A 25,743-nucleotide genomic window follows, 5' to 3' on the forward strand; every position below is an offset into this window, starting at 1 on the left:
GCTGGAAAGGCGAGAGGAGCCAAGTCTGGTCCGTGCTCCTAAGTCCTCGAGACCTTTCTCCTTTCTTAGAGTTCATCTAATTTGCCAGCTGGTGTGAAATCCTCACCCGTTCTGCTGTCTCTGACTCTGTAGAACTATGAACTCAAAGGCTGTAACTCTACCAGGAAAAGAGGATGGCAGGTCTCCTTCGGACGTGTCTCCCAGTCAGCAGTCACTATGCATGATCCATAATAGATTTGGTCAGTCAGACCTTCCCAACTCTGGCACAGTTTTTAAAAATGATTGAGACTGTGAGCTTTGTCAAGCACTAATTTAGATCGGCTAGACACGTATTTTCTAAGTTGTTCTGTAGTTGTGCTACAAAGACCCTTGTGTTCTTTTTTTGTAAAGTTTTCTACTTTTCAGAACAAAGTGGACTGACAATTCATCTGTTAAATACAAAATAGTCTAATCTTTGAATATAAAATACATAGGTCTGCCCCCCTTTTCTGCCAAGTTTTTTGAAGTTGTGCTGTGTTTTCACTCTGCCTGGAAGTGAGAGACCGTGGTACTACCATCTGGTCACTAACGCACCCAGGTTCTCAGCATATACTTAGGTTGCTCTTGCTGGTGGGGCTGGTCTAGGTTCTGGGGGTACAAGCAGCTTACAGAAAACCCCTGTTTTAATGGAATTTACATTCTGTGAGTACAATTCTAGAGGGTATGATTCTTTCATTTTCCAACTCTGTTCCTTTTCCTTTTCTTTCCCTTTGTTAAGCAACTTTAATATAAGTGCTCTAGTTTTCTCTTTTAAGAAATGTCACAAATTCATCTTTCATGAAATTTGACTCTTCTTTTAAAAAAATTGAGCTGTAGTAGACACGCAACACTGTATTAGTTTTAGGCGTACACCACAGTGACTCAGTATTTGTATTCTTCTCTTTTATTTTGAAAGGCGACACCGTAGGGAACGTGGAATGAGTCCCCGCCTCCCTCCTCCCCAGCCAGAGTCCAGGCAGTGCAGAGGGAGCCCTGGGCCTTGCCCACGCCTAATCTCCCACAAAGCCGATAACAAAAATTCCTCACTGATGACTTGTTAAATGTAAGACAGGCTTGAGAGAAGACCAAAGAGTGAGGGACTTTTTCGATTCTGAACGTAAAGAGAATTGAATCAGTAGTTACTTTGCCTGCCAAGCTTGTTTACCCACAAAGCACAGAACAATGCCGAACATGTTGATGGTTCTCTTTGTTAAAAATCACACAGATCATAGATACATCAACTTCTGGTCAGGATGGCAGCATAGGTACATGGCTCACCTCCTCACACAACCCCATCAGAATTACAACTAAATTCTAAAACAACCATCACTCAGAACCATCAGAAATCAGGTGGAATGGAAGTCTGACACCTATGGAATAAAGAACCCGCATCCATCCAGACTGGCAGGAGGGGCACAGACACGGAACAGGCTGGTCCCTCACCTGCACCTGGTGCACAGAGATTTGGGAGGGACGTCTCAGGCTCGGGGAGTCCCAGCCCCACGCCAGGACCCCCAGTCCAGGGTTCCAGTGCCAGAAAGATGAGTCCCCACAACTTCTGGCTGCAGAAACCAGGGGGGATTGAATCAGTAGAAGAAACTCCTGGAGTCCCAAGCAGTTCTGCTTAAAGAACCTATTCAGGGACTTACCAGACTCTCCCTCTGAGCACCGGGGTAGCAGCTTGAAAGGCACCAGTGACATACAGGGAGGAACTGAGGTGTCTGGCGTCAAGGCCAGAGCTGGGGGACAGCCTTCTCCCAAACAGAAAGGCAGGCAGAGGCCATTGTCCTTTTTCTGAGCCCTCCTCCCACAGAGCCCCAGAGCTGGCAGGTGGATGCCTTAAGACTCCATCAACCTGACTGCCACTGTTTGCCCCATGGGTCCTGGAGACCCCCTCAGGCTCCATCCCATCCAACTTAAAGCTGTTAACAGTGGCTTTTCCATGTGAATGGCTGGCCTTGGCTCATGCTTTGCAACTTCCTAAACCCTCTCAAAGAAGCAACAGCTGGTCTCAGCCCCAGGCAGGGCACTAGCAGCAACCAGCCTAGATTCACAGCTTGGCTTTGCCTGGGAATCTCCAAGCCCAGCACAAATAGCAGCCATCTCAGATTGCTTTATAGCTCAGGCAGGGTGGCCCCAGGCAAACCCAGGTGGAGACTGACCTTGGCCTGCACCACCTGGGAAACCCCGGGACTGGCACACCCAGCGGACAGCTGCTGACCATGTCGTCGGAGCGGCACCACCCTGCACAGCTGAATCTCCACATGAGCGTCCAGGGCTCGTGTGGGGTGGGATAAGGCTGGGGGTGGAAAGAGAAAGAACTAGGCTGTGGCGCCTCGTGCCACCTGAATTTGAACCAGGTCTCCGAAGTTTTTTGGAGGGGCACTTGTCAAGATAAGAGAAAATATTTTAATTTATCTTGACCGATAACTTGAAAATACTTAGGCCTGTACCGTTTAGGTCTATATTTGTACTCTCGTCCCAGGTCCTGCGGACACTCAGGGACAAACCCAACTTCCAAACAAAGCACCTGAGTCTTCGAACCGTCCTCCACGTGGCAGGGTTCAAAGTCCTCTCACCATCCGAGTGTTACAAGAGCGTGTGCAGAACTCGGAGTGGTATTTCCCAGGCAGTCCGCTCGCAGAGTCAGCTGCTCTCTCTTCTCGAGTTCCAAGGCAGGGCAGGGCGGGCCGACATTGTCAGTGTGTCCTTGAGTCTTCATCTGATGGGACTCGAGGCTCTACTGGAGCAGTCTTCTGCCCCGAGAGGATTTCTGCAGTTCTGTTCCTTTCTTTCTTGCTAAAAACCCATCCTTCTAAATTTTGCTTAATAAGTATCTCTACCGCAAATATAATGAGCATAGGCTTTCACGTTTTCTTTCCTGGCAGTCTTTTACTCATACAAAAAATACTGAGTTTGAAAAAATTAAGAAATACATTACTGTATTTTATCATGTATAATGTGCACCTTTTTTGCCCACATTTTTTAGGGAAAAATAAGGATGCACATTATACATGGGTAGTACCCAAAATACCTCGTATCTGTTTTTATAAGTATTTGTTACATAAAATTTCTTGTACCATGATATGTTCAAAAATAAGTGCTAAAATTCCTTTATAATATGAAAAACCAGGTCTCTAAATATAAATAAGTAAAAAATTAAATTAGAAAATTAAAATGAAAATTTTTTTCCTGGAAGTTTGGGCCAAAAACATGGGTGTGCGTTATACGTGGCACAATACGGTAACTTGTGGCCTGAATTGAGAACCGCTGCTTTCTTGAGTCAGGCGGTGACTTTCGCTGTTGTCTCTCTGACGGTTTAGATGCCAGTCTTCCCTTCGTGCAGGTGCAGTACAGCCGAAGGGGCTGGTGACAGTCCATTTGTAAAGCCAAAACGAGGATGGGGTCGATTTCAGTCGTGTCATTGTTATTATTTTAAAGTCATTAAAATGTTATGTAACTTATTAAATACAAAGAAAGTAAAGTATTGATCCAAGGTTTGAGAGGTTGTATATATAGAATGGTAATCTGTATAATGCATAATTTAAATTATTGGCTTCACTTACAATTTACTCAATTTCACATAAAATTAACTTTGTGTATGATATTTTATTATTTATTTTAAATTATCACTATTTCATGGTAGCCGAGTTGTTACAGAATTTATTCTTAGTGTTTGTGTTCTCCTTGGGTGATTATCTCTCTGCTCCTTCCCATTTCAGGCGACGCAGCAGACATGTCAGGTAAGGAGAGGCGTCGGTTTTTGCGCTTAGTTACGTTGTTCCGTAATGATGGTTGGGTTTGATGAGGAGATACTGGAACCTGTTCTGGGTTTTTTACAAAGGAAGAAGACAGCACCTTGATGTCATGCTACTGAGCCCAGTCCCCAACAGTAACAGTATTTAAGTGTGTGTACACACTTAAATGTGTACACACTTGTGTGTGTGTTCCTGGCCTCTTTAGTGTGCCCGGCACTGTTGTCAGCACTGGACACGTATTGCCTGTGTGGCGTCCCGAGACTTCCTCACGGTGGACATGAACTTGCCAGTGGCATCTGGCTGGTGAGAGTGGAGGTGGGGTTAGAACTTAAATATTCCTCAATAAGCTTTACTGCCTGAAAACAGATGTTTTAAATTTTATTTATTGTACCCATTTTGCCATATTAGGTCAACAGATCTAATTCTTTTATTTAAAGATAAAAGAATAACTTTTTATTCGTGATTTGACCAAGGCCTTGTGAGTTTAAAAAGCTGTTAGCCGAACGGTGTGTGTCCACTGTTTTCAGATACATACAACCAGGCTTTTCAGCTGAACTCAGTTTACTAATACAGTAGGAAGCAGTGGTCTGACCTGAAAACATTCCCCAGAAATTTGTTTGTTCCCCTGCCCTCTTCTCCTCCAGCAGAAAGCATGGTCTTGTGATTCGACTGTTCAGTTACAAATTCATTTAGCACAACTGGCGAGGGCCTTGCTCTCCTGGTCACACACTACAGCAGGCACCAGGGGTCACACACTGGAGCAGGCACAGGTGGACTTCAGCCCAGACTTTCGATTATAGTTGACCCTCTGTAGCCATGGTCTCTACCAATGGCAGATCAAAAATACCCAGAAAAAAGAACCCAGAAAAACCTCAAAAAGTAAAATTTGAGTCTACCACACACTGAGCACTATGCTGAATTCATGCAAAGGAAACAGCTTATGCAGACACTGCTGTAGCCTATATGCAAATGTAAGTTATATGCAATACTGTGCCATTTTGCACAAGGGACTAAGAACATCCCGGGTTTGGGTATAATCCCCCAGTGAAACCGAATGACACCTGTATAGGAGAAAATTAAATATACTTAATAAGCAGGACTTAATCCTCCTTTAGTGAGTTAGGCCTTGAACATTTCCAGTAATTGAAATCTTAACTGGTGCTGCACCCGGTGAGTTTGCAAGTCTGACTGTGGAGCGGTCCCATAACGGAGTCACAGTCACGCGTTTCAGAGCAGATTCCTGGTAGAGCCTCTTACCATCTTGTTTAATTCTCTGTAAATGTTGGAGAGGCTCAGTAATTTAACTTACCTAAGGTTACTTGCTATTTAAATTTTAGATTAACTGGAACTCTGTAATTTGTGTCATATTAAATTTGGAGATAAAAATAACTGTGTAATGTTCCTTGAAATTCCATTATCTACCTCGTAACATTTAGGCAAATAATAGTATATGAATTGCCCAGAGGTGCTGTTTGTAAACTAATAAAAATATTTTTATATTGTAGAAGAACCATGTAATACGTATGACTAGCAAGATATTTAGAGTGATCTACCAGTAAATATTTGCATTTTTTAAAAGATTTTATTTATTTTTTAGAGGGGAAGGGAAGGAGAAAGAGAGGGAGAGAAACATCAGTGTGTGGTTGCCTCTCATGTGGCCCCCACTGGGAACCTGGCCTACAAGCCAGGCATGTGCCCTGACTGGGAATCAAACTGGAGTCCCTTTGGTTCACAGCCCACACACAATCCACTGAACTACACCAGCCAGGACAATATTTGCATTTTAAATTTGAACCATGTAACACACCTTATTGGTATTAAGTTTACAGTCCTCATATCCTTTGACTGCTAACGAATGAGGAGCACTCAAATTTTAGTCCTGTACTTAAATTATCATCAGTTTTTAACACCCAAGTAGCTTGTTTTATAACACAGTAACCTTTTTTATGTCTATTTCCATAGAGTTTTGATTTTTTAAAGATTATTTTATTTATTTCTACAGAGAGGGGAGCAGGGGTGAAAAAGAGGAAGAGAAACATCAATGTGCAAGAGGAACATAGATCAATTGCCTCTCATGCATCCCCAACCAGGGACCTGGCCCACAACCCAGACTGGGAATAGAACCAGCGACCCTTCAGTTCACAGGCTGGCACTCAATCCACCAAGCCACACCAGCCAGGGCTAGTTTTTTTTTTTTTTTTTACATAAAATTGTATAAATTTTATATTACCTTCATTGAAAAAAATTTTTTTTAATAGCTTGAAAAGCTACCAACAGAGTTGCATAAATCTTTGAACAATTTCTACTTACTGGTGCTAAAATTTAAATCCATGGTTTAATGTATTGTAACTGCTTGGAGGAGCTATCAGATTTCATCTATCATTGTATGACATAAATTGCAGATGGTATACAATATAGTATAAATTTATCAGAATATTTTCTTTAGAGACCAAAATTTCTTTCTGCACCAAATGGTTGTAAGGTAACTTAAATTACTGAATATTTCTCTATTTTTGCAATACAGTATTTATAGTAGATTTATAATGTAAAGCAAATGTACATTAGTATTTTGGTTATTTTGTTACGAGTACTCACGATCTGAGACTGAATTAGCTGCTGAATTAGCTGCTGAATTCCTTAAAGGTGGCATTCGTAAGGAAAAGGACAATACAAGGCTATGGGTTTTTTTAACCTAGAAAATAAAACTGGGAAATTTTTTAGGCAGTAGAAACAGGCTATCACAAGATGAATAGCAACAAATGTAATTTTCTTCAAGATTCGTTTTGTTTCTCCCATAAAATCCTGTTTTAAAAACACTGTCCTGAAAAGTGATGTGCACGCAGCATCCCACCGGCTGTCTGCATGGTCCAGGGTTTCTTCCGAGATCCTTGCAGGGGGGTCACTGCCTGTTGCTTTTTGCAAGTTGTTTTTGCTTTTTATCTCTCCTTCAGGTAACCTGAGTACTGACTATACCCTGATATTTAATTGTGTAATATTTATACATTTCTTCACATAAGTATATAAAGATTTAACATGTGTCTAAAACATGCATTATTTTTGTGTTGTTTAAAGTTGTGATTCCCTAGCCCTGGCTGGTGTAGCTCAGTGGATTGAGCGTGGGCCTGCGAACCAGAGTATCTCCGTTCGATTCCCAGTCAGGGCACATGCCTGGGTTGCAGGCCAGTTCCCAGCAGGGGACCCATGAGAGGCAACCATGCATTGATACTCTCTCCCTCTCTCCTTCCCTTCCCCTCTAAAGATAAGTAAATAAAATATTTTTTAAAAAAGTTGTGATTCCCTAATTTGCTTATGTAATGCTTTTTTCTCAAAAGTACAATTTGGACTATAGACTAAAGAGTATTCTGTATTTTTTTCATTCCTCTTTCTTTTTAATTTAGTTATAGTTACACATTTTTAATTAGGTACACAGCCTTTCTTCGGTATATGTTTTTCCATGTTTCAGAGATGGGTAGGCCTCAGCTTTAGAAATGGAAACATTTATAAGAGGTGTATCACAGCTTTTGGACTTTATCTTTATTTAGCTACAGCTCCTTCTATCCACATCTGGGATGCAGTCAACAAGCAGACCTTATCTGTACTGAGATGCTACCATTCAAAGGGGGTGTGCTCAGTCAGCTTCAGTGCTACCGGCAAACTCCTGCTGTCTGTGGGACTAGACCCAGAACATACTGTTACCATCTGGAGATGGCAGGAAGGTAGGGTTCTTTCTTCTTTGTGCCTTCCTTTAAAAGATAAGGGTACTGTGGTACTACGAATTCTCTATTTAGTATTTTCCTTAATGTGGTGAATGAAGTCATTGTTCATACAGCCTTGCACGGTGCACAGTACACAGCTGGTGCCGTCGTAGGTGTGTCCCACTTAAAAAACCCAGTGAAATTATAAGCTCACAAAATGCAAATGAAAGTTACTAATATTATAAGTGATTTGCTGCTCTTTTAGTAAGTGTGTTGCTTATGTTTGATTAGTTACTGAGGATCTTAATCAAGAATGGAAACGGCCCTAGCCCTGGCTGGTGTAGCTCAGTGGATTGAGCGCGGGCCTGCGAACCAGAGTATCGAGGTTCGATTCCCAGTCAGGGCACATGCCTGGGTTGCAGGCCATTTCCCAGCAGGAGACAGATGAGAGGCAACCATGCATTGATATTTCTCTCCCTCTCTCCTTCCCTTCCCCTCTAAAGATAAATAAATAAAATCTTAAAAGAAAAAAAAATTTAAAAAAAAAGAATGGGAACGGCCCTGTCTGGGTAGCTCAGTTGTGTTGACCCAATAAGCCAAGGTTGTGGGTTCAGTCGCTGGTCAGGGCACGTGCAAGAGTCAGCCAGTGAGTGAGCGAAACAACAGATTGATGTTTCCCTCTCTCTCTGTCTTTCTCTCCTTTCCTCTTCTCTCTGTCTAAAGATCACTATTAAAAAATTAAGAAAGAATGGAAATGAAGTAACTGTAAGTGATGGTGGAAGATCAGTAGGTCTTCAGATACACAGCTCCTAGAGAAACTGAAATTCCCAGAGCTACGTGGAAGAGAGAGAAGGTGTGATCTGCAGGGTCTCAGATTCCCCCTAAACGATGGCAGCAGTCCGGCAGCCAGCCCATTACAGGCCGCTGGATGGATGCTCGTGGAATGAAAGAACAAGCAACTGTCCATGTTAATACATTTTTATGAACCATAAATAAATAAAGCACCCCTTAAATAATAATAAGCTCCCATACAGAGCACTTGCAAAACTGTGTTTCAAGGACCCTCTACACAAGTACGCAGTTGTATACCCTGTGATTGCTAGGTAGCGGAGCAGCGGGCACACCCTCTCTTTTTTAAATAAGTGTTTGCTGTTTGAACTATATATTTTGAGTAACTGATCCTATAAAATCTAGCTTAGTTCTCAGGTTAACCTTCATGATTTTGTCGTATCTTTTTTTATCAGGTGCCAAAATTGCCAGCAAAGCTGGTCACAACCAGCGTATCTTTGTGGCAGAGTTCCGACCAGACTCAGATTCCCAGTTTGTCTCTGTGGGGGTGAAACACGTGAAGTTCTGGACTCTGGCTGGGAGGGCTCTGCTGAGCAAGAAAGGGCTCCTGAGCACGCTGGAAGATGCCCGGATGCAGACCATGCTCGCTGTCGCGTTCGGTGCAGTATGTCTCTTAGACGCGTGTGGTCGTGTAGTTTGAGTTACCTGAACCTGACTGCTTTGAATTTGCTTGCCCTAGCTGAGTCACGTTAATGCTATTTAGATGGCACTGTAATCCGCTGGTCATTATATACGTCCTGGTCGCGCATGCATTTCATCTTTCCACATCTGATACTTTCAGAGATCAGGGAGCAGGAAAGTTAGTGAGGGAGGTGGGTTATAATGAAACATTTGAACCCCTGGACCATTGCCATCCTCAGAAGTCTTCGATAATTTTATAATTATCACCCTAAATCTTCTAGGTCCTAAAAATGGACCTTCTAAGTCAAAAGAGATAATCTAAGAAATGTAGCTTTCCAGTGTTTAAAGGGTAGTGCACAGATTCAGGATTTCCTCTGCTCTCTGTCATCGTGACTCAGCATGCGTCACACAGCTGGGAGTCCTCTGGGCCATGTCTCCCATCAGGGAAGAGCACAGCTCCCGGTCTCAACAGAACGCGGTCAGCAGCCACTTCCTCCCCCTCCCCCATACCATCTGGAAGTGTGTTTTACAGGCCACAAGGCTTTGCTTTTATAGCCTGTCCTGGCTTTGTAAATCCTTTGGTTCATCATAAACCTAAGTGGATTTCCTTACTAAAGTGTTTATGGGGGTATGAAATACTTGAAGAAAATTATAACTTTAGAACCTTTAAGCACACTTACAGTTTTGAGAGAAACACCATCGAAATGTTGACTAGGCCATGTCAAACTTAAGTTCGATTTTTTGGGAATTCTTAATATTAAGACTAATAATTTCTTTACAGGAGAAAGCCCACATTCAAATCCCTTTGGCATTTAATTTGCCCATTTAGATTAACTTTCTTCTTATATATAAAATTTCTTATGTAGTTAATTGCCCATTGCCAGTAGAAAATAAACTTGAAGATCACAGTGTTGCTCACACGTGACTTTTATGTTTGAAGCAGCAGTGAGTGCCCTCAGGGAGTGTCGGTTGTGTGGCCAGGCGGGTTTTACCCAGGTTAGGCCTCTGGCGCTGTACGCTAGGGGCTCCCGGACCAGCAGCAGTGAGACAGTGGTGTTCACACCAGAAGCATTTGCATTCGAGTGCAGATAAGACATGAATGAATGAGGCTCCTAGATGACAAATGCAGGTGTTACTCAGACATGAGCTACAGCCAGTAAGTGTGGATGCTGAGCAGTGCACAGTAGCATTAAGTTCTAGGGAAATTACACATACAATCTAGTATTCTCAGTGAGATTTTAGAAAAACCTCGTTCTCACTGAAAGAAATTTCAGTTTGTTATCATTTAAAGTCTTAATTCGTATTAGTTCTTTCCATATTGTTTTGGGTGAAAGATCTTACATGAGTTGCTCTTAGAGTGAAGCTAAAATGGGATGAAAGGAGCATTAGATCTCTCCAGTTTCCCCAGAGGGACCGTATCAGGGTTGCAGTTCTCAGTAACCTAAATAAGCTTTTGGTGCCTTGCCAAGTTTATCTTCCTTGGGATTGATTGCAGAAACCCATTAACTTTTGCCATCTTGATTTTAAGAAATGGCAAGTGTTATTTATGAGTTAATGAAATCTGAAAAACTCCAAGTTTGCTATATAGTTTTACTTTCTGTGACAAAATATCAAACATAATAAAGTCATTTTCACTTCCTATTTTTATTCTTTTTAACTGTTACTATTGGCCTTTATTTCTTGGGCAGTTATAAGGAAGCAATCCAAAAGGATGAGATGAACTAGAATTATAGTGTTTTATAGTTGGAAAACAGCTTAGAGAGTGAATTCCCTCATTTTGTACATGAAAAAACCAATACCCCTCCAGGTTAAGAGACTTGCCCATGGTTATTCCAGCTGATAAGCAGCAGAGCTGGGGAGGGGAAAAGCCCGGACAGAGCTGAGCCTCCGGTCCAGGCCTCCCACCTGCTGAGCCCGCTGCCCCTCCCGCCGCCCGCGGTGTGTCCGTGGTGAGACAGGTGCACACCGCTTAGAGAATTGCATGTTTGAACTCTGTCTGAACTGTTGATGAGTTTATCTTCCCCACTCCTTTTCAGAGTAACTTGACGTTTACAGGTACCATCAGCGGAGATGTGTGTGTGTGGAAAGAGCACGTACTGTGTCGAGTCGTGGCCGGGGCGCACACCGGGCCCGTGTTCGCCATGTACACCACCCTGCGAGACGGACTGATCGTGACTGGGGGCAAGGAAAGGCCGTGAGTCCTTCCTCTTTTCATAGCCTTTCTGAATCCGTACGCAGTGTGGTCCACCTGGTTCGCAGTTAAGTTATTCTGGTTCTTTCTAGGCCATATGGGCCATCTTCTCTGGCCTTGTTACTTGCTTCTCCTTTTATTGCCTAGACCTGCCCTCTTGTTGGTCCTTATTTCCGACTTTAAATGGCTTCCATTTTCATTTTGCATTGTAGAGAAACTCCAACAGCTGGGGTGATAACTTTCTGGAGGAATGGATAGGTAGTTACCCTGCAAATTAAGACCTGATCTCCGTGATGCCTGTATATGTATTTGCTGACTAACAGGCGACTCCTGGGTGAATCTTGCCGTTGAACCCAGGACCATCGTGACTGCTTGCTTTTTGTTCAGGCTGGACACTGAGGGGTAAAATACACACTGATGCATTAGAAAAGGCGGAGAGGATGCTAGAAGCAAACTCTGCCTTGTTTGTTTTCCTTAAGACAAACTTGTTAGATAAAATTGTTTGATACTGGACTTCAAAATTTAAGTCAAGGAGAGGCCTTTTTCTGAGTGATGTTCAGATCTTTCAGTGGAAACCAGATTGTCATTGATCTCCTACCAACATATTCATCTGTGTGTAAAGAGGTACCCGGTCAGGTGACCACAGAGGTAAGTACAGTAAGTCCCCTCAGTACAGGGTTGCAGGCACCCCACATCTACCAGTTAAACACAGGCAGCAGCTTTTGCCTTTCTCGTGAAGGAAGGTTGTATTGGGTGCCAGAGACAAGCAGTGCATCTAACAGAAAATACAGCAATACACCTCCAAGTTCTTCCAAGAGAAAAACCACAAATGGGCTATATGCTTTAAAGACTTTATTTTTAAAGAGAGGGGAAGGGAAGGACAAAGGGAGAGAAACACCAATGTGTGGTTGCCTATCGTGAGCCCCCTACCGTGGACTCGGCCTGCAACCCAGGCATGTGCCCTGACCAGGAGTTGAACCAGCAGCGTTTCAGTTCACACGCTGGTGGTCACTGAGCCGTAGCCCTTTGAGAGAGGGGAAGACATGGAGAAAGAGGGAGAGACATGATGTGTGAAGGGTAAATCGCCTGGTTGCCTCTTGTACACGCCCCCAACTGGGGACCTGGCCCCATAACCCAGGCATGTGCCCTCACCAGGAATGGAATCGTCAACCCTTTGATTCGCAGGCCGGCATGCAACCAGAGCTACACCAGCCAGGGCTATATTTTGAAAATGTCACTCTGACACTGTGTTTCCCACAAGTCATCAAGTCTTGCACACCCCTCCCTACTCATTAGTAGTCTATAAATTTGTTTCAGGATATTTTTTAAATCTTAAGAATAGTTTTATGACTAAGGTGATAGAGTGAACTTATTCAAATGCCAGAACATAGAACATTTCAGTGATGCCTCTAAATCAAATGAAAATGCCGTTGACTGAGTATTTTTAAATGTGTGTGTAGGTGACCTTGATAGAGGAGAAGTATGTTTATTCTTGGGTTTTGTTTTCAGTAGGATATTTGAAAAACGATGGTAGAGAAAAAATGTGCTTCTCTTTTCTTCCTTAAAATATACAGCATGACTGTAACCCCTTTCTCTAGCCTTACATTCCCCTCATCCTGTTCACATTAAAAATCATTTCATACATTTCCTTGATCCAGAGGTGGCGATATGAAAGAATACATGTTTGGGGATGGGGCTAAATAAAATTGTCAGAAAAAGGAATTTTCATAAGAAAAATTTGCTTAAACTGAATGTTTGCCTGAGAGCCAGTGTATCTTAAAATTACCATTAAAAGTTTAGAATCTATGAAGTAAATTAAACAACCAGGGCCATTTTTAGTATCTTGCTTATAATTTAGCATTCTAATAAAAATTCTTTTTAACGCCCAGTAATAAGTGCGTCTCTCTGGTTTGGGCTATCCAGGTCTAAGGAAGGAGGAGCAGTGAAACTGTGGGACCAGGAGCTGAGGCGGTGCCGCGCCTTCCGGCTGGAGACGGGACGAGTCACGGACTGCGTCCGTTCTGTGTGCAGAGGCAAAGTACGACACTCTGTGGGCCCTGGTGGGGCAGCAGCAGAGAGCGCTTCTGCCCGAGATTCCCCCACCCTCCGCGAGGCGAAGAGTGCAACACTCAAAGCCCACTTTGCTCGCAGGCCTTCTCTGCACAGGGGCATCTTGGCACCAGTGCTGTGTCGGGCAGGAAGCCCTTGGCCTCAGTGCCGTGTCCAAACCTCCGTTTTTCTGAGTCTGGTAATTCAACTCTGGTAGACAAGAGCTGAATTTCCTTCCAGTTGACTCATTTTGACTATGCAGCTATTTTATTTTCCTAACACACATTTCTATAAATATTTTCACCATGCATGCAAAAAGTGTATTTATAAGTCATCTACATGTATTCTATCCTGTCAGTCTGTGTATTAAATATTAGTTAAGCTTAATTAAAATCTATTATTTTCTTACAACATGTAAGTGTATTTGCACCTGTTTGGAGATCTTCAGACTAAAGGAACCTGAGTCAAAGCTTGGTGATTGGAGAAGCCAGGTGTATTGTCTTGCAAATGTGCCTCTAGTCATTAACGGAAAGCAGAAAATTCTCTGAAAGTAGATTCTGTGTCTGGAACCCATTCTAATGGGGGTGGGAGGGAACCCACACAGCCCCAAGCAGTTCTGTGACACCAGCAGGATGTGTGAAAATTCAACTCTGACCCTGAGCTCCCAGTCAGTCAGCATCAGGTGGTGAAGGGTTGTCCTAGGAGACCGCCCCACCCCCGCCAGACCCGTTCAAGTCCGGGTTGTTACCTGTAAGCCCTCCACACCCCACCCCAGACTTGTGCTAGAGCAGTGCACAGAACTTGGAAACATTCTTAGATCTCGGATCGCTGTAGAAGGATGTAACACCTGGACAGCCAGATGCAGAACCACACGGGGCAAGGTGTGCGGGAACCGGCCTAGAGCTCGCAGGCCCTCCCCTAGCCAGCCAGCCTCCCGTCTTGTCATCACCAACCAGAAGCTCTCCAAACCCTGCCCTTGGAGTCTCTGTGGAGGGCTTCATAGTTACTTACGACAGGTTACATCCGTAGCCGTTGACAGCTGATTGAACCTGGAGCCCCTCTGTCCCTTCTGGGGGTGGGTGGTCAGGACTCAAAGTTCCAACCCTCCAGTCACAAGGTTGGGTCTCCTAGCAACCAGCCCCATCCTTAGGTGGAGTCCAAGGGGCATCTCACTAACATGATAAACGACACCTTTGTGGCTCCCATCACTTAGTAAATTCCAAGGGTTTTAGGCTCTTTGCATCAAGTATATAGTTACTGTAAGCCACAGTATCACATAGGCCAAGAAAGTCATTCCTATACTTTTAAGAGCAACTGTAGTATTACATTAAATATACTGGTCCCACTGTTTCAGGGCAAGATACTAGTTGGGACAAAGAATGCTGAAATCATTGAAGTTGGAGAGAAAAATGCAGCGTGCAGTATTTTAGTTCATGGTCACGTGGATGGACCCATATGGGGACTGGCGACACATCCTTCCAGGGACTTTTTTCTCTCTGCTGCCGAAGATGGGACAGTGATCCTCTGGGATATTGCTGATAAAGTAAGTACAACTTTAAAAAGATGTTGCTATTCCTCAGATTTATGTTGAGAGTTTTGAGAAGAAATTGGTTTACTCTGTAAGTTCCCTACTTAACATAGTTCTCTCAACTCTCTTGGTTCCCACGCAGAAGATGTTAAACAAAGTGAATTTGGGGCATGCAGCTCGGACTGTGTGTTACAGCCCTGAAGGGGATATGGTGGCCATTGGAATGAAAAACGGAGAGTTTATTATTTTACTGGTGAGCTCTCTAAAAATATGGGGCAAGAAGAGAGACAGGCGATGTGCAATTCATGACATCAGGTTAGTCGGCAAACAGTAACATTTCTAGTGTACTCCTCTAAGCTCGTTTTTTAAATTGAATGTATTGGGGCAACGCTGGTTTGCAAAACCATGCAGGTGTCAAGTGTAAAGCCCAATAAAATACCGTCGGCACTCTGCATCGTGTGCCCACCCCCCTTTTACCCACCATCACCCCTTTTCCTCTAGCCTACCACTAACTACACTGTTGTCTGTTTGTTACATTGTTTTTTTGTCTAATCTCTAGGCTAATACTCTTAAATGACCCAGTTTAGATTTGAGGAAATGTCCTTGATTCATATAAATTGTACGCTGAAACATGGCTGTCTGTATACTTCTTGCTAAATTACGAATCCACAGGCACCAGCACCAGTGCCCTGTAAGAGCACGAGTGGTCAGGGAGTGTTTGCCAAGTGCAACACTGGACACGTCAGTGAGTTCCTCCTGCCAAGAATGACCTGTCAGCCAGGAAGACTAGTTACAACCCCAAACACCTCCTTTCCACTGGAATGTATAGTTCAGTACTCATTGAACATCTGCTGTGACCCAGAATCTGAATTCATTTCAACTCCTCTGGAACCTTTTTCAGTGCTTAAGCTTGTTTCAACAGTGGCTGCCTCATTAATTGAGCACTTGTGTGTGATTAAGATAGATTATCAAATCCAGGTCTGTCAAAATCCTCTTACAAGTGAACTCTCCAGCAGAACTTGAGTGCATGACGGTGACCGTGGCTTCCCTTAGCTCCCCCAGGTCCTTCGGGCACCCACCACAGCAACCCAGGGCCCTTTCAGACTGGAGCTCCGCCTCTGCGCTTTGTGTTTTAAAGGGTGGCAGCCCCCCAGTGACCTGCCCAAGTTACGCTGGTCTGTGTTTTTGCTGTGAAGATGCCATCTTTTCAGATGAGAAAATCTTATCTTAGGGAGTTACTTAAAACTTACATAATTGTGAGTGGTTTTTAAATTTTTAAAAAAGAAACTAGGAAATTAAAGTTCAGGAACAATTTAAAATTTAAATAAAATACAAGTTCTTTTGTTTCATGTAACATAAGTGCCTCAGTATACACAATCAGTTCTATTAGCTAAATCTACTTGAGGCCATGTTTTTTCCAAACTATTTTACATTGAAGCACTGATTTATCATCCTGCTCCTTTTCCATGACCCTTTAGTGCCCCATGCCCGCTTCCACCTCCACCCACCCTCCCCCCAGCAATCCCCCCACTGTTGTCCGTGTCTATGAGTGTTCGCTCTCTCCCTCCACGCCCACAACTGCCCCAGACACGGGAGCCTGCTCTGAGCCTGCGTGTCTGGCTTATTTCAGTTTGCTCACTCGAGTCCATGCATCAGTGAAATCCTGTGGTGAACTCAGTATACCACTTAACCTTCAAGATACATTATACATGAGAGGTATATAAGATTTCGCATGCATTTTGAAGTTAATCACATGGAAGCCGCTACTTTTTCAATGAAGTTGGCCGGCTGACCGCAGTCACGGGAGGCGAATGCTACCTGGACATCACTGCACACACCGCACCACTGCAGGTGGTGATTCGTTTCTGCTTTTAGAGCAACTTGGGATGTAAAGCCAAATGCCTGATTAAAATTTTTGAAGAACTCTTTGGAGATGGCACCTCTCTTAATTTTGACAGTCCTGTTCTCTGAGGTGAAGCATTCCCGGGTCCCTCCCCTGTTGTCAACAAGTGAGCGTCTGCCGACAGGGCTGTAAGGCCTGGCCTTGACCCTGCAGCACTGCCAACAAGCTTCCGCTCGGGCCCTGCACCCCCAGAACCACCCGTCACACACTCGAGCTAGAAAGTCACAGGTCTTCAAATAACCGTTCATACTGTTTCACGTCACCTAATTCATCTCTTACGTTTGTTTTTTTTATAACATACTCAGGTTTAGTCCCGATTCCCGGTTTCTGGCAGTGGGTTCTAGTGAGAACTCAGTGGATTTTTATGACCTGTCACTGGGCCCCACCCTGAGCCGAGTCGGCTACTGCAGGGACATTCCGAGCTTCGTCATCCAGATGGACTTCTCTGCAGACAGTAGGTACCTCCAGGTACAGTACCAGCGCCGTGCTCAGTCCCCAGTCCCCTCGCATCTCATTAGTGAACGTGTGTGTCCCACTCGGGTTCCAGATCGGACTTGCTGTGCAGTCTCCCACTCCCGAGCATCCCATTCTTCAGGCCTCTTCTCCCTCCTTATACGGGGCTCGTAGTGATCTTTTACACTCTAACGTTAGGAATGTAAACCAAATGGTCCTTCGCTAGTAGTGCACTGTACACTTCTGCAATTTCCCCCCTCGTAATGGAGCTCTTGTCCCACTTTCACCTGTGATGGAAGGTCTCCACTGGTTGCTATAAACGGCATGTCTACGAAGTGCCTTCGGGAAGACACCTGGTGGACCCGGCTGCCATTGACAGAATCACCTGGGCTACGTGGACTAGGTGAGCATCCCCTGTATCCAGAAGGACGTGCCTGATGGGCAGTTAGGAAAACCCTGTTTCTGAACAGGAGGTCCTTCCCATGAGGGAACAGTAATTGAATTTTACATTTTTGTTACCGTATCTTAAATTCCTCCCTTATGCTCGCTCTGAGACCACATTTGGTTGCCTGTATTTCCAGGCTCAATCAGTTCTTTTAAAGAAAGGAAGTCAAAGTTATGACCGAAGATGCCCTGGTATTTCCTTTAACTTGGTAGGTTTAATAAGAGGCAATAAAAACACACATTGGGTGCAGTTAGGCAGTTGCATTATTTCTCTATTTTAAATGAATACTATCTCGCAGCCGGTAGAAACGAAATCTTGTGAAATTTGTTCAGATTTTCTGGCTGTGTAACGGGTAACCATGCATATCCATCCTCAGTCAACATAAACAGCCAGCAAATTCCTATAGAACAAGCATCTGCTTTATAACCAGCTGTCATACAGTATTAATTATTGAAGCAGTATTTAGAGTATATACCCTTAAAATTATAAAATTTCCTTAAGGGGGACGGGCTAGCATCCCAGTTGAAACTCAGGCCTCCAGATAATTGACCTTACCACGGCCGACTCCCGTGTTTTTAGGTAGAGCTAGCCACTCAGAGGCCAGGGGTGGCACACCTGTCTGTGTCTGCCACGGTGGGTTCTCTCTCCCCCCTTCTTCCAGTATTCTAGGGAATGAAGTCCTGGGGATCTGGTCCAGACACGCCGAGAAAGCGGACGTCAACTGCGCGTGCGTGTCCCATTCAGGAATTAGCCTCGTCACGGGAGATGACTTTGGCATGGTTAAGTTATTTGACTTCCCATGTCCTGAAAAATTTGTAAGTGTTTGGTCTGGTATATAATTATACCCCCAATTTAGATGTCTGATCATTAGTAGTTTCCTAGCTAAAGAGTTGTCTCCTGCTTTAGCAGTACTTGTGTTCAAGTTTTTTCAAACTTCCTATTTACTCTGAAATAACAGCTATTAGAAATTCTATCCCCTGAAGTAGCCCCATATTTGCAAACTATTCTAATAAAGCTGCTATTTGCTGTTATTACAGAGGTTCAAATGCTTTTCCTCCGAGGAAAAGCCCTTGTCTATGTTCAGTACAGATCCACTAGTCACTCTGAAAAAGCCCTGGACCACCGGCCTGACCCTCACTGCTCCTCTCCACACCCCTGGTGATGGAAATCACGGTTCCTTACAGCAGCCTTTGAATTCTGTGTGTATCACACCCCTTGAGGCTTTTTTTGTTTTTGTCTTTTTTAGGCAAAGCACAAAAGGTTCTTGGGTCACTCACCCCATGTGACAAATATTCGATTTACCAGTGGTGATCGACATGTTATTAGCGCCGGAGGTGATGACTGCAGGTTAGTAGCTTTCTGAGCCCAAGAAGAGCCAAACGGCTTAACTGGTTATTCAGAGATTTAATTGTGCTTCTACAGCTTCATCAGTGACTGGACTCGGCCAGTGCTGTAAGGTGGCTCCCTAAAGTCACACACCATTTAAACACAGGCTAAGGAGGTGGCAAAGAAAGCTTTTATCCGTGTATGACTTGAAAGCTCAACTGAAGAACTGCAATGCACTCACTGCGGTTTCCCTCTGGTTGCAGTTTGTTTGTGTGGAGATGCGTGCACGTGCCTCACTAAGGACACGAACGCCGAGATGCCGGGAAACAGCCTTGAGAAGCCAGGATGGGGGGAGGGAGGAGTCCAGCGGTGCTCACTTGGAATGCTGACAGGGATTCACGCCAGAACCATCTGAACAGAAGACTGACGTTTTCAGGATATTTATTACATGCACTGGCCGACCATCTGTAATCCATCCACTGCCAGACAATTACATTTCAAGGAAGGACTGAATATGAATACATTACTCGATAGTGAGAGCCAACCCCCGTTTGGGGGGAGAGTGCAGATTTGGCAGACCTGCTAGGGAGGTTCAGGGTATATGTAGCACTCCTCAAAAAGAAAAACCAAAACCTTAAAAACCCAACTTGGATAATTTTCATCATCCTCTTAGCAAAACTCCTTTTAGAATTTATATTTTATTTTCAAGTGTCAAGGTTTAATGAAATAGTTTATCCTGTGTTTCCATAAGGAAAGAAACACACCATCACCCTAAAGACGTTTTGAACAGCAAATAAGGGTCTCCCCGGAGGACACACTGCCCCTCAGGCCTTACCGCAGCCCTCTGGGGAAGGGGCAGTTCTCTGGCAGTGTGGGGTTGCTACTTCTCAGTTTTGAGCTGTCAAGCTTTATGTTCAGAAGTCATCTCTGTATTGGAAAAATTAAAATCATTATAGCCTCATTAATGAAAAAGTGGTATGATGAACAATCATTTCCAGTTGTGTACAGCTTTTTAAGGTTTTAGGTAGCAATAGTATTTAATTGGGAGAGAATACTGAGTATTTAGAGATGTAGTCTCATAGAAACATTTGTTTAACATGTAAACTGAAGAGTTAAGTTCACATTTACGGAGTTACACAATTTAGTTAGTTCCTGACATAAAATTGTATAGTTTAGTTAGATGTGCGCCACCCCATAAGTCAACTTCCGAAAGGAACAAATACAAGTTCACTGGGAAGACCGGCCTGATTTCTTTCTGGTAGATGTAGGCCGAGCTCTTGGACCTTTATTCCTACTCACTTAAAATGCTGCCAAAGACCAGTATTTGCCATTCAGGAATTTGCTGTTGAGGCTGTCTGTAGTCTCCTGAAGACTGGAAATTATGTAGACTGATATTTAAAAATATATTTTTCTAAGTGTGAAGAAGTGTAAGATGCTCTGTTGGTCCTATGAATATTTATTTTAAAGTGTTTGTAGCATAACAGACCCCTTCAGTTTTCTACATCCAACACCTTGTAAATACTAAAAACAGAAATGGCTAAATTATGTTGCAGGAAGCCTGACCAGTGACTGAACCTGGTCAGTTTAAAGATTTGAATAACTGAGTCTGAAGGACTGATTTTTAAAGTGTTTAAGAAGCTTGAAACATAAGATCATATTCTTTCATTATTCACATCACTATATTCTCCTAAATAAAGCCAAATTTTAGAATATAGTAATGTTACATTTCTTTTCATGTGTGTTATAAAGAGACAGTCAATAAATTAAAGGAAAAAATCCCCCTGAAACACCCTGTCCCTCCATCTTTGAGACTGCGGGCAGTCAACTTCATTAGCTTTGGGGAAGAAAAGAGCTAGTTTAGTTAGCTGAAGAGAAATTCCATTCCTGTTACAGTGTAGGTACAATCTCTCCTAACCTTAAGCAAGTGAACTACTTGGGATAAAATTGTTTCCACTGCTTTTATTCCTCCAGGTAGCCACCTTCATAAGCTAGCCTTAATCATTTGTCAGTTTCACCAGTAAAGGTCTCCGTGAACCTAAGGAGTCATCGCACGACCACCTTGCTTTTCTGCCGCACAACAGGGAAAGTGAGTACCACACAGCTCTTTTCTGACCCAGAAGTTGGGGTGCAGTACCGCCCCGAGGCTCCCGATTTTGGGGCCTGCACGGAGCCGAGGTGCACTGCACTCCAACGCCCTTGCTTCTCCGTGACCCTTTCTGGTGGTGGTTCATTTTAGGCCAAGTTCCCCAACAGGTGTTTTAGAGTCAACTTTACCAACTGAAAAAAGAGATTAAACTCTTAAACATGTTTCCAGGCAATGTCTATTAAATAGCAAGAAACAATTTTAGCACGTTATTCCCTTGTTTTCTAATTTCTTTATAGTGTAATTATGACAATGCAGCTATACACCATGTACAAATGATACTAAAAGTCTTTTTAAATTTCTGGAAATACAATTTTAAAATGAGGTTCTCACGCAGAAATGTAAAGCATCTCTAGTAACTAACACTACAAGGAACAAATGCCTTACATTCGACGGAGCAGGTCTTAAGACGCAGTGGGACGGGCGTCTCACCCGAGTCTCACCTCACGACAACCCTCTGGGCTTTGTCCTTCCTCTAAGGGCACAGCCAGGTGCACCTTATGGCACTGTGTCGTGACTGGCTGAACTTCCTCCCAAAGGAAAAGCAACGCCACAGAAAACCAGACTCCTGCGTGGAGGCTTTCAGACATGGACTTGAACACACGTGGTTTAATTCTGTCGGTTGTATGTATATGACTGCAGAAGTCACTGAATTTTGTTTTACAGTTTAATTTGATCCTCAGAATGCTTGAGTCTTCATTATCCCTTTTGCATTCATCTTTTTTCTGAACTTCTAGCTTTACTTTTTTAAAAACTGTACATCAGGTCTTTAAAAATCAGTGATCTGTTTAATTCTGAAGTATTTGACACTTCTTGCCTTAAAAAATTTAAAAACCATACACATGGAACTCAACTTTTGGACTAATGAATTAAAATATAGTCCTATTTTGCAATTTATCCATCTGATCTCTGTAATTACAGTCATTTAAAATACACTATTGAAATCTAATTTATACATCTAAAAATTATCTTTACTAACCATATTTTTCTGTGGAGTTATTCTGAGAATGTTGTTTTTCAGAATGGGAGAATATATGTATCTATAATGGTGTGAGTTTCAAGTCTGTTCTCTGATACCCATCCTATGTATATATACTTGTAAAAAAATTTGTATAATTTTGTGATAATGTAATTCCCCAAAATACTTATTTTAAAAGCATATGGTGACAGTAAATGGAAACATTTTAAGGAATTGTTGTGTTTTTTTTGCCACTGCCATTCCAGCCCCGTGCACCCTCCCCACCCCTCACTCACCCTTACCCAGAAGGCGAAGGAAGCTGTTTGGGAATCACTGACCAAAGCAACATGCAACCTCGGGAGCCTGGACTGTCATGTTTTTAAGCTTAAATCACTTAAAATTAAAAAGCTGGATGGACTCCTGGCCACTCCTGTTTTCAGTAGATTGTGAACTTTCTATAATCCCTGGAAAAAGTGAAAGCGGCAATCCCACTTTAGGAGTAAGGACACTCCCCTCTCTCGGTACGCACTCTCTCAGTGCACACACTCTCTCAGTGCACACACTCTCAGTCCACACACTCTCTCAGGCACACACTGCCGTGTACAGCCCCAAACTGGATTCTCAGTACTAACAGTATAGTATCACCACACTGTACCATGCTGATACTTGAAACAGCAGCGTACAAACACTCCATGTATTTTAATAGAATTTAGTTTTTCCTTAAACTGTCTTTCCATAGTCAAAACAAGGCACACAACAACAGAACACCCAATGTTAAAACCACTTAATAAACTTACAAACTTGAAAAATTAGATACTTCAGAGAGGCAATAAACTTCATATTGTGAAAGCAATATATTCCAAGTTTCAAAGATTTGACAAGTTCTATAGAATCTCTTTCATCAGTAGATGGAAACTTTCAAACTTCACAATCTTCTGCCAGGTAGGACTGGGTGTTATTCACTGAATAAACAAAACCAACAATTTTAATTAACTGCTTTACATCCCTATATACCACATACCTTAACTAAGTATTTTCAGACAATGAATATTTGTTATACAGATTATTATACAAATATCAGATTTTAAAAGAAAATAAGGCACATAAAAGATGCCCTGTGTCTAAACCTACAGGCCACATGAACGTGCTCTGAAACTTCCTTTCAGTGTCTTACTACTATGCGTGAGAAGGTGGATGTGAGATTTGTGAGCGGTCTGTGTCTTGAAGGCCCTACTGTATGTTCAGAAGTTATAAAAGAAATCGGATCCGGAGATGATCTAGGTAAACAGCAACTGCTGCTAGATAAAACGAAAAGGGTCCTTTGGACCATTTTAAAATTAAACGTCAGTAAAAAAAAATCAAAGTGACAGTTTACTCCAAATTTGTATGCTTATAAATTTAAGAAATGACAGTTTAGAATAGTATCTGAGATGACACTTGGAAAACTCATTTTAACTGTACCTGGTTTGAGGCCGAATCCACTTCAAGGCATGTCGTGGCGGCACAGTAATGGTGGGATGATAGAACGTACAGTCAGGCCTTGTACATTGCGTGTTAAACCTACAGTGCTAAGGAGAGAGAACAGAGTCTTAACATGTGCAAAGCTATTAAGATAAAAACAGCAATCTGAAATGACAATGACCAGCCCACTCTAACATTAATGGGGCAAGAAACAGGGTATGTAACATTCATTTTACTACTGCTGAAACTTGAAAAAATTAACCCCCAACACACACAATCCTAAAATTCCAAAAAGAACATTAGCATATAATAAACTTCTAATCCATGCAATAATCACCCTGCACGTCCTGCCTTACATTCTCCACTGAGTGCCCTCTTCCGTGCCCAACTGAAGCTGGGGACGTGAAGGCCGCTGCATGGCCTTCAGGCTGCTATTTCAGAAGAAGATTCACTCTGAGCAACTGAACAGTTGGAGACACATCAACCAGCCTTTAGTACAGACAGTTAAAACCCTCAGCATAAGTCCGGGTGGCAGTAAGCAGTACACACAACCACTGGATCACATCATCTCAGTTCTGGAACTGAGGTAGAGAAAAAACCAAAAATCCTGCCCACGTGCTTAGGGGGCAGAGAACAATGGGAACCAACTAGCAAAAATGAGTTTTACTCTCCTGAGAGCTTAGGATACTGACATTCAATCGTTCACCACTTGGCCTAAGGAGACCTGGGCTGAGTGCCACTGAGGAATAACCTAACGGTCGTAACTGTCAAGTTCACTCTAACAAACAAGAAGCTGAAGGAGACAGAGGGGCAGAGGAGACATTCAATTTGCTTATGACCTTCCAGGTCTCAATCTGACAAGTGACTACTAAATTCTTACTTTCGGATGATAGAAGGGACATTCCATTTTCTTACAAGCAGGGAAGTACCGGCAGAGCTGACTACTGGAAGATGGTGATGGTGTCAGAACTGCTGACAAAAATAAGGGCAAACACTGGTCAGATTTACTTGGCACAATGATTTTTACTAAATTCTGATGTTTTTATGGGGACTTTAAAATTAAAATGCAATGAGGAGGCATACAGTTACTGAGTCAAGATAAATAAATACTTTAGAACAATATAGTATGTGTACACTTCCTCTTCTGAGACTGGTTACATGAACCGATACAGTCTTTAAACTATTCCTTTTTCCTGGCTGGTGTAGCTCAGTGGATTGAGCACGGGCCTGCGAACCAGACAATTGCAGTTCGACTCCCAGTCAGGGCACATGCCTGGGTTGCAGGCCGGTTCCCTGCAGGCCAGTTCTCAGCAGGGGACGCGCAAAAGGCAACCATACATTGATGTTTCTCTCCCTCTCTCCTTCCCTTCCCCTCTAAAGATAAATAAATAAAATCTTTTTAAAAAAAAACTATTTCTTTTTCTTTTTAACTCAGTTTATACTCACAAAATGTCATATTTAATTTTTTACCCAAACGCAGTAGTGCGCAGAGTCACTAACCTGGTTTTGGAGGCAGTATTGGAATTCTTCTGCTCACGTGAGTGAAGGGACAATCTGGCTTAGTACATTTTGCATCGTATTTACAATTTGGATGGACAAACAAACATTTTTCAGCAAATTTACAATTGGGGAAAGCTCTAAAAAAAAGCATAGTCGCATTTAATATTCTCAATGAATTATTTTTAAAAACAATTAAAAAATCCTTAGTTATCAGGAACAACTATAAAGGACACATGGGCAAAAAACCAAGGGGGGTCAGAAGCAGGGGAGGGAGGGGGGATGGCTAGGGTGGGGGGGTCAATGCAGACAACTGTACTTGAACAACAATAAAATAATTTTTACAAAAAATCCTCACCCGAGGATTTTTTTTTACTGACTAGGGGGTGGGGGTTGGGGAGTGGAGAAAGACTGATGTGAGAGAGAAAAACACTGACTGGCTGCCTACCATACACACCCCGGCTGGGGATTGAACCCGCCACCTTTTTATTGTGCAACAACAATGCTCTGAGCCCCCGGGCAACCTGGCCAGGGCTGCATCTGGTTTTTGTAGAGGGGATCCTTATATTCTACCACTTCTTATTTTGAGACAAAGAAGTAACAAAAAAAAACCCAGTTTTAAATGAGGCCATATAACAAAATAGGACACAATTATCTGTTCCAACGCCTGGGGTTGTTAATAGCTTTTCAACTGAAACGTGATGAGAATCACACCACTCACTCCATTATTAAGGTGTTTACAATACTTCATGAAGTAAACTCTACAGTTAGCACAATACATGTGCGAGGCACTGCTACCAAAAACAAGACCCACCCCTGATCCCCTATACATGAGACTGTCCTATCCA

The 25,743-nt window shown here is 43.0% G+C and overlaps 2 protein-coding genes across 21 annotated transcripts in view; one reads left to right on the forward strand and one right to left on the reverse strand.

The window, feature by feature from the left end:
* EML5 (EMAP like 5) overlaps positions 1 to 22,153 on the forward strand; it is a 122,747-nt gene extending 100,594 nt beyond the window's left edge. For 5 of the 11 annotated variants that reach the window (XM_037130187.2, XM_053665964.1, XM_037130191.2 and 2 more), the window contains 12 exons: positions 3,741 to 3,761; positions 7,319 to 7,492; positions 8,716 to 8,924; positions 10,978 to 11,135; positions 13,056 to 13,170; positions 14,536 to 14,724; positions 14,852 to 15,024; positions 16,918 to 17,080; positions 17,365 to 17,468; positions 18,172 to 18,325; positions 18,757 to 18,857; positions 19,100 to 22,153. In XM_037130187.2, the coding sequence (XP_036986082.2) occupies positions 3,741 to 3,761; positions 7,319 to 7,492; positions 8,716 to 8,924; positions 10,978 to 11,135; positions 13,056 to 13,170; positions 14,536 to 14,724; positions 14,852 to 15,024; positions 16,918 to 17,080; positions 17,365 to 17,468; positions 18,172 to 18,325; positions 18,757 to 18,857; positions 19,100 to 19,136 (1,598 nt within the window). In that variant the 3' untranslated portion in view covers positions 19,137 to 22,153. Of the gene's footprint in view, positions 1 to 3,740; positions 3,762 to 5,778; positions 5,985 to 7,318; positions 7,493 to 8,715; positions 8,925 to 10,977; positions 11,136 to 13,055; positions 13,171 to 14,535; positions 14,725 to 14,851; positions 15,025 to 16,917; positions 17,081 to 17,364; positions 17,469 to 18,171; positions 18,326 to 18,756; positions 18,858 to 19,099 lie in introns of those variants that run through there. The other 6 variants (XM_053665966.1, XM_037130193.2, XM_053665968.1 and 3 more) reach the window with 6 other exon arrangements.
* A 623-nt stretch (positions 22,154 to 22,776) lies between these two features.
* Positions 22,777 to 25,743, reverse strand: part of ZC3H14 (zinc finger CCCH-type containing 14) — a 43,970-nt gene continuing 41,003 nt past the window's right edge. For 6 of the 10 annotated variants that reach the window (XM_053665971.1, XM_037130246.2, XM_037130242.2 and 3 more), the window contains 4 exons: positions 24,899 to 25,035; positions 24,279 to 24,370; positions 23,399 to 23,505; positions 22,777 to 22,899 (listed from right to left, as the gene is read on the reverse strand). In XM_053665971.1, the coding sequence (XP_053521946.1) occupies positions 22,893 to 22,899; positions 23,399 to 23,505; positions 24,279 to 24,370; positions 24,899 to 25,035 (343 nt within the window). In that variant the 3' untranslated portion in view covers positions 22,777 to 22,892. The remainder of the gene's footprint in view (positions 22,900 to 23,398; positions 23,506 to 24,278; positions 24,371 to 24,898; positions 25,036 to 25,743) is intronic. The other 4 variants (XM_053665972.1, XM_037130247.2, XM_037130241.2 and 1 more) reach the window with 2 other exon arrangements.

Source organism: Artibeus jamaicensis, unplaced genomic scaffold, assembly GCF_021234435.1.
Source record: "Artibeus jamaicensis isolate MK-2021 breed Jamaican fruit bat unplaced genomic scaffold, CSHL_Jam_final contig_444, whole genome shotgun sequence".
Classification (NCBI taxonomy): domain Eukaryota; kingdom Metazoa; phylum Chordata; class Mammalia; order Chiroptera; family Phyllostomidae; genus Artibeus; species Artibeus jamaicensis.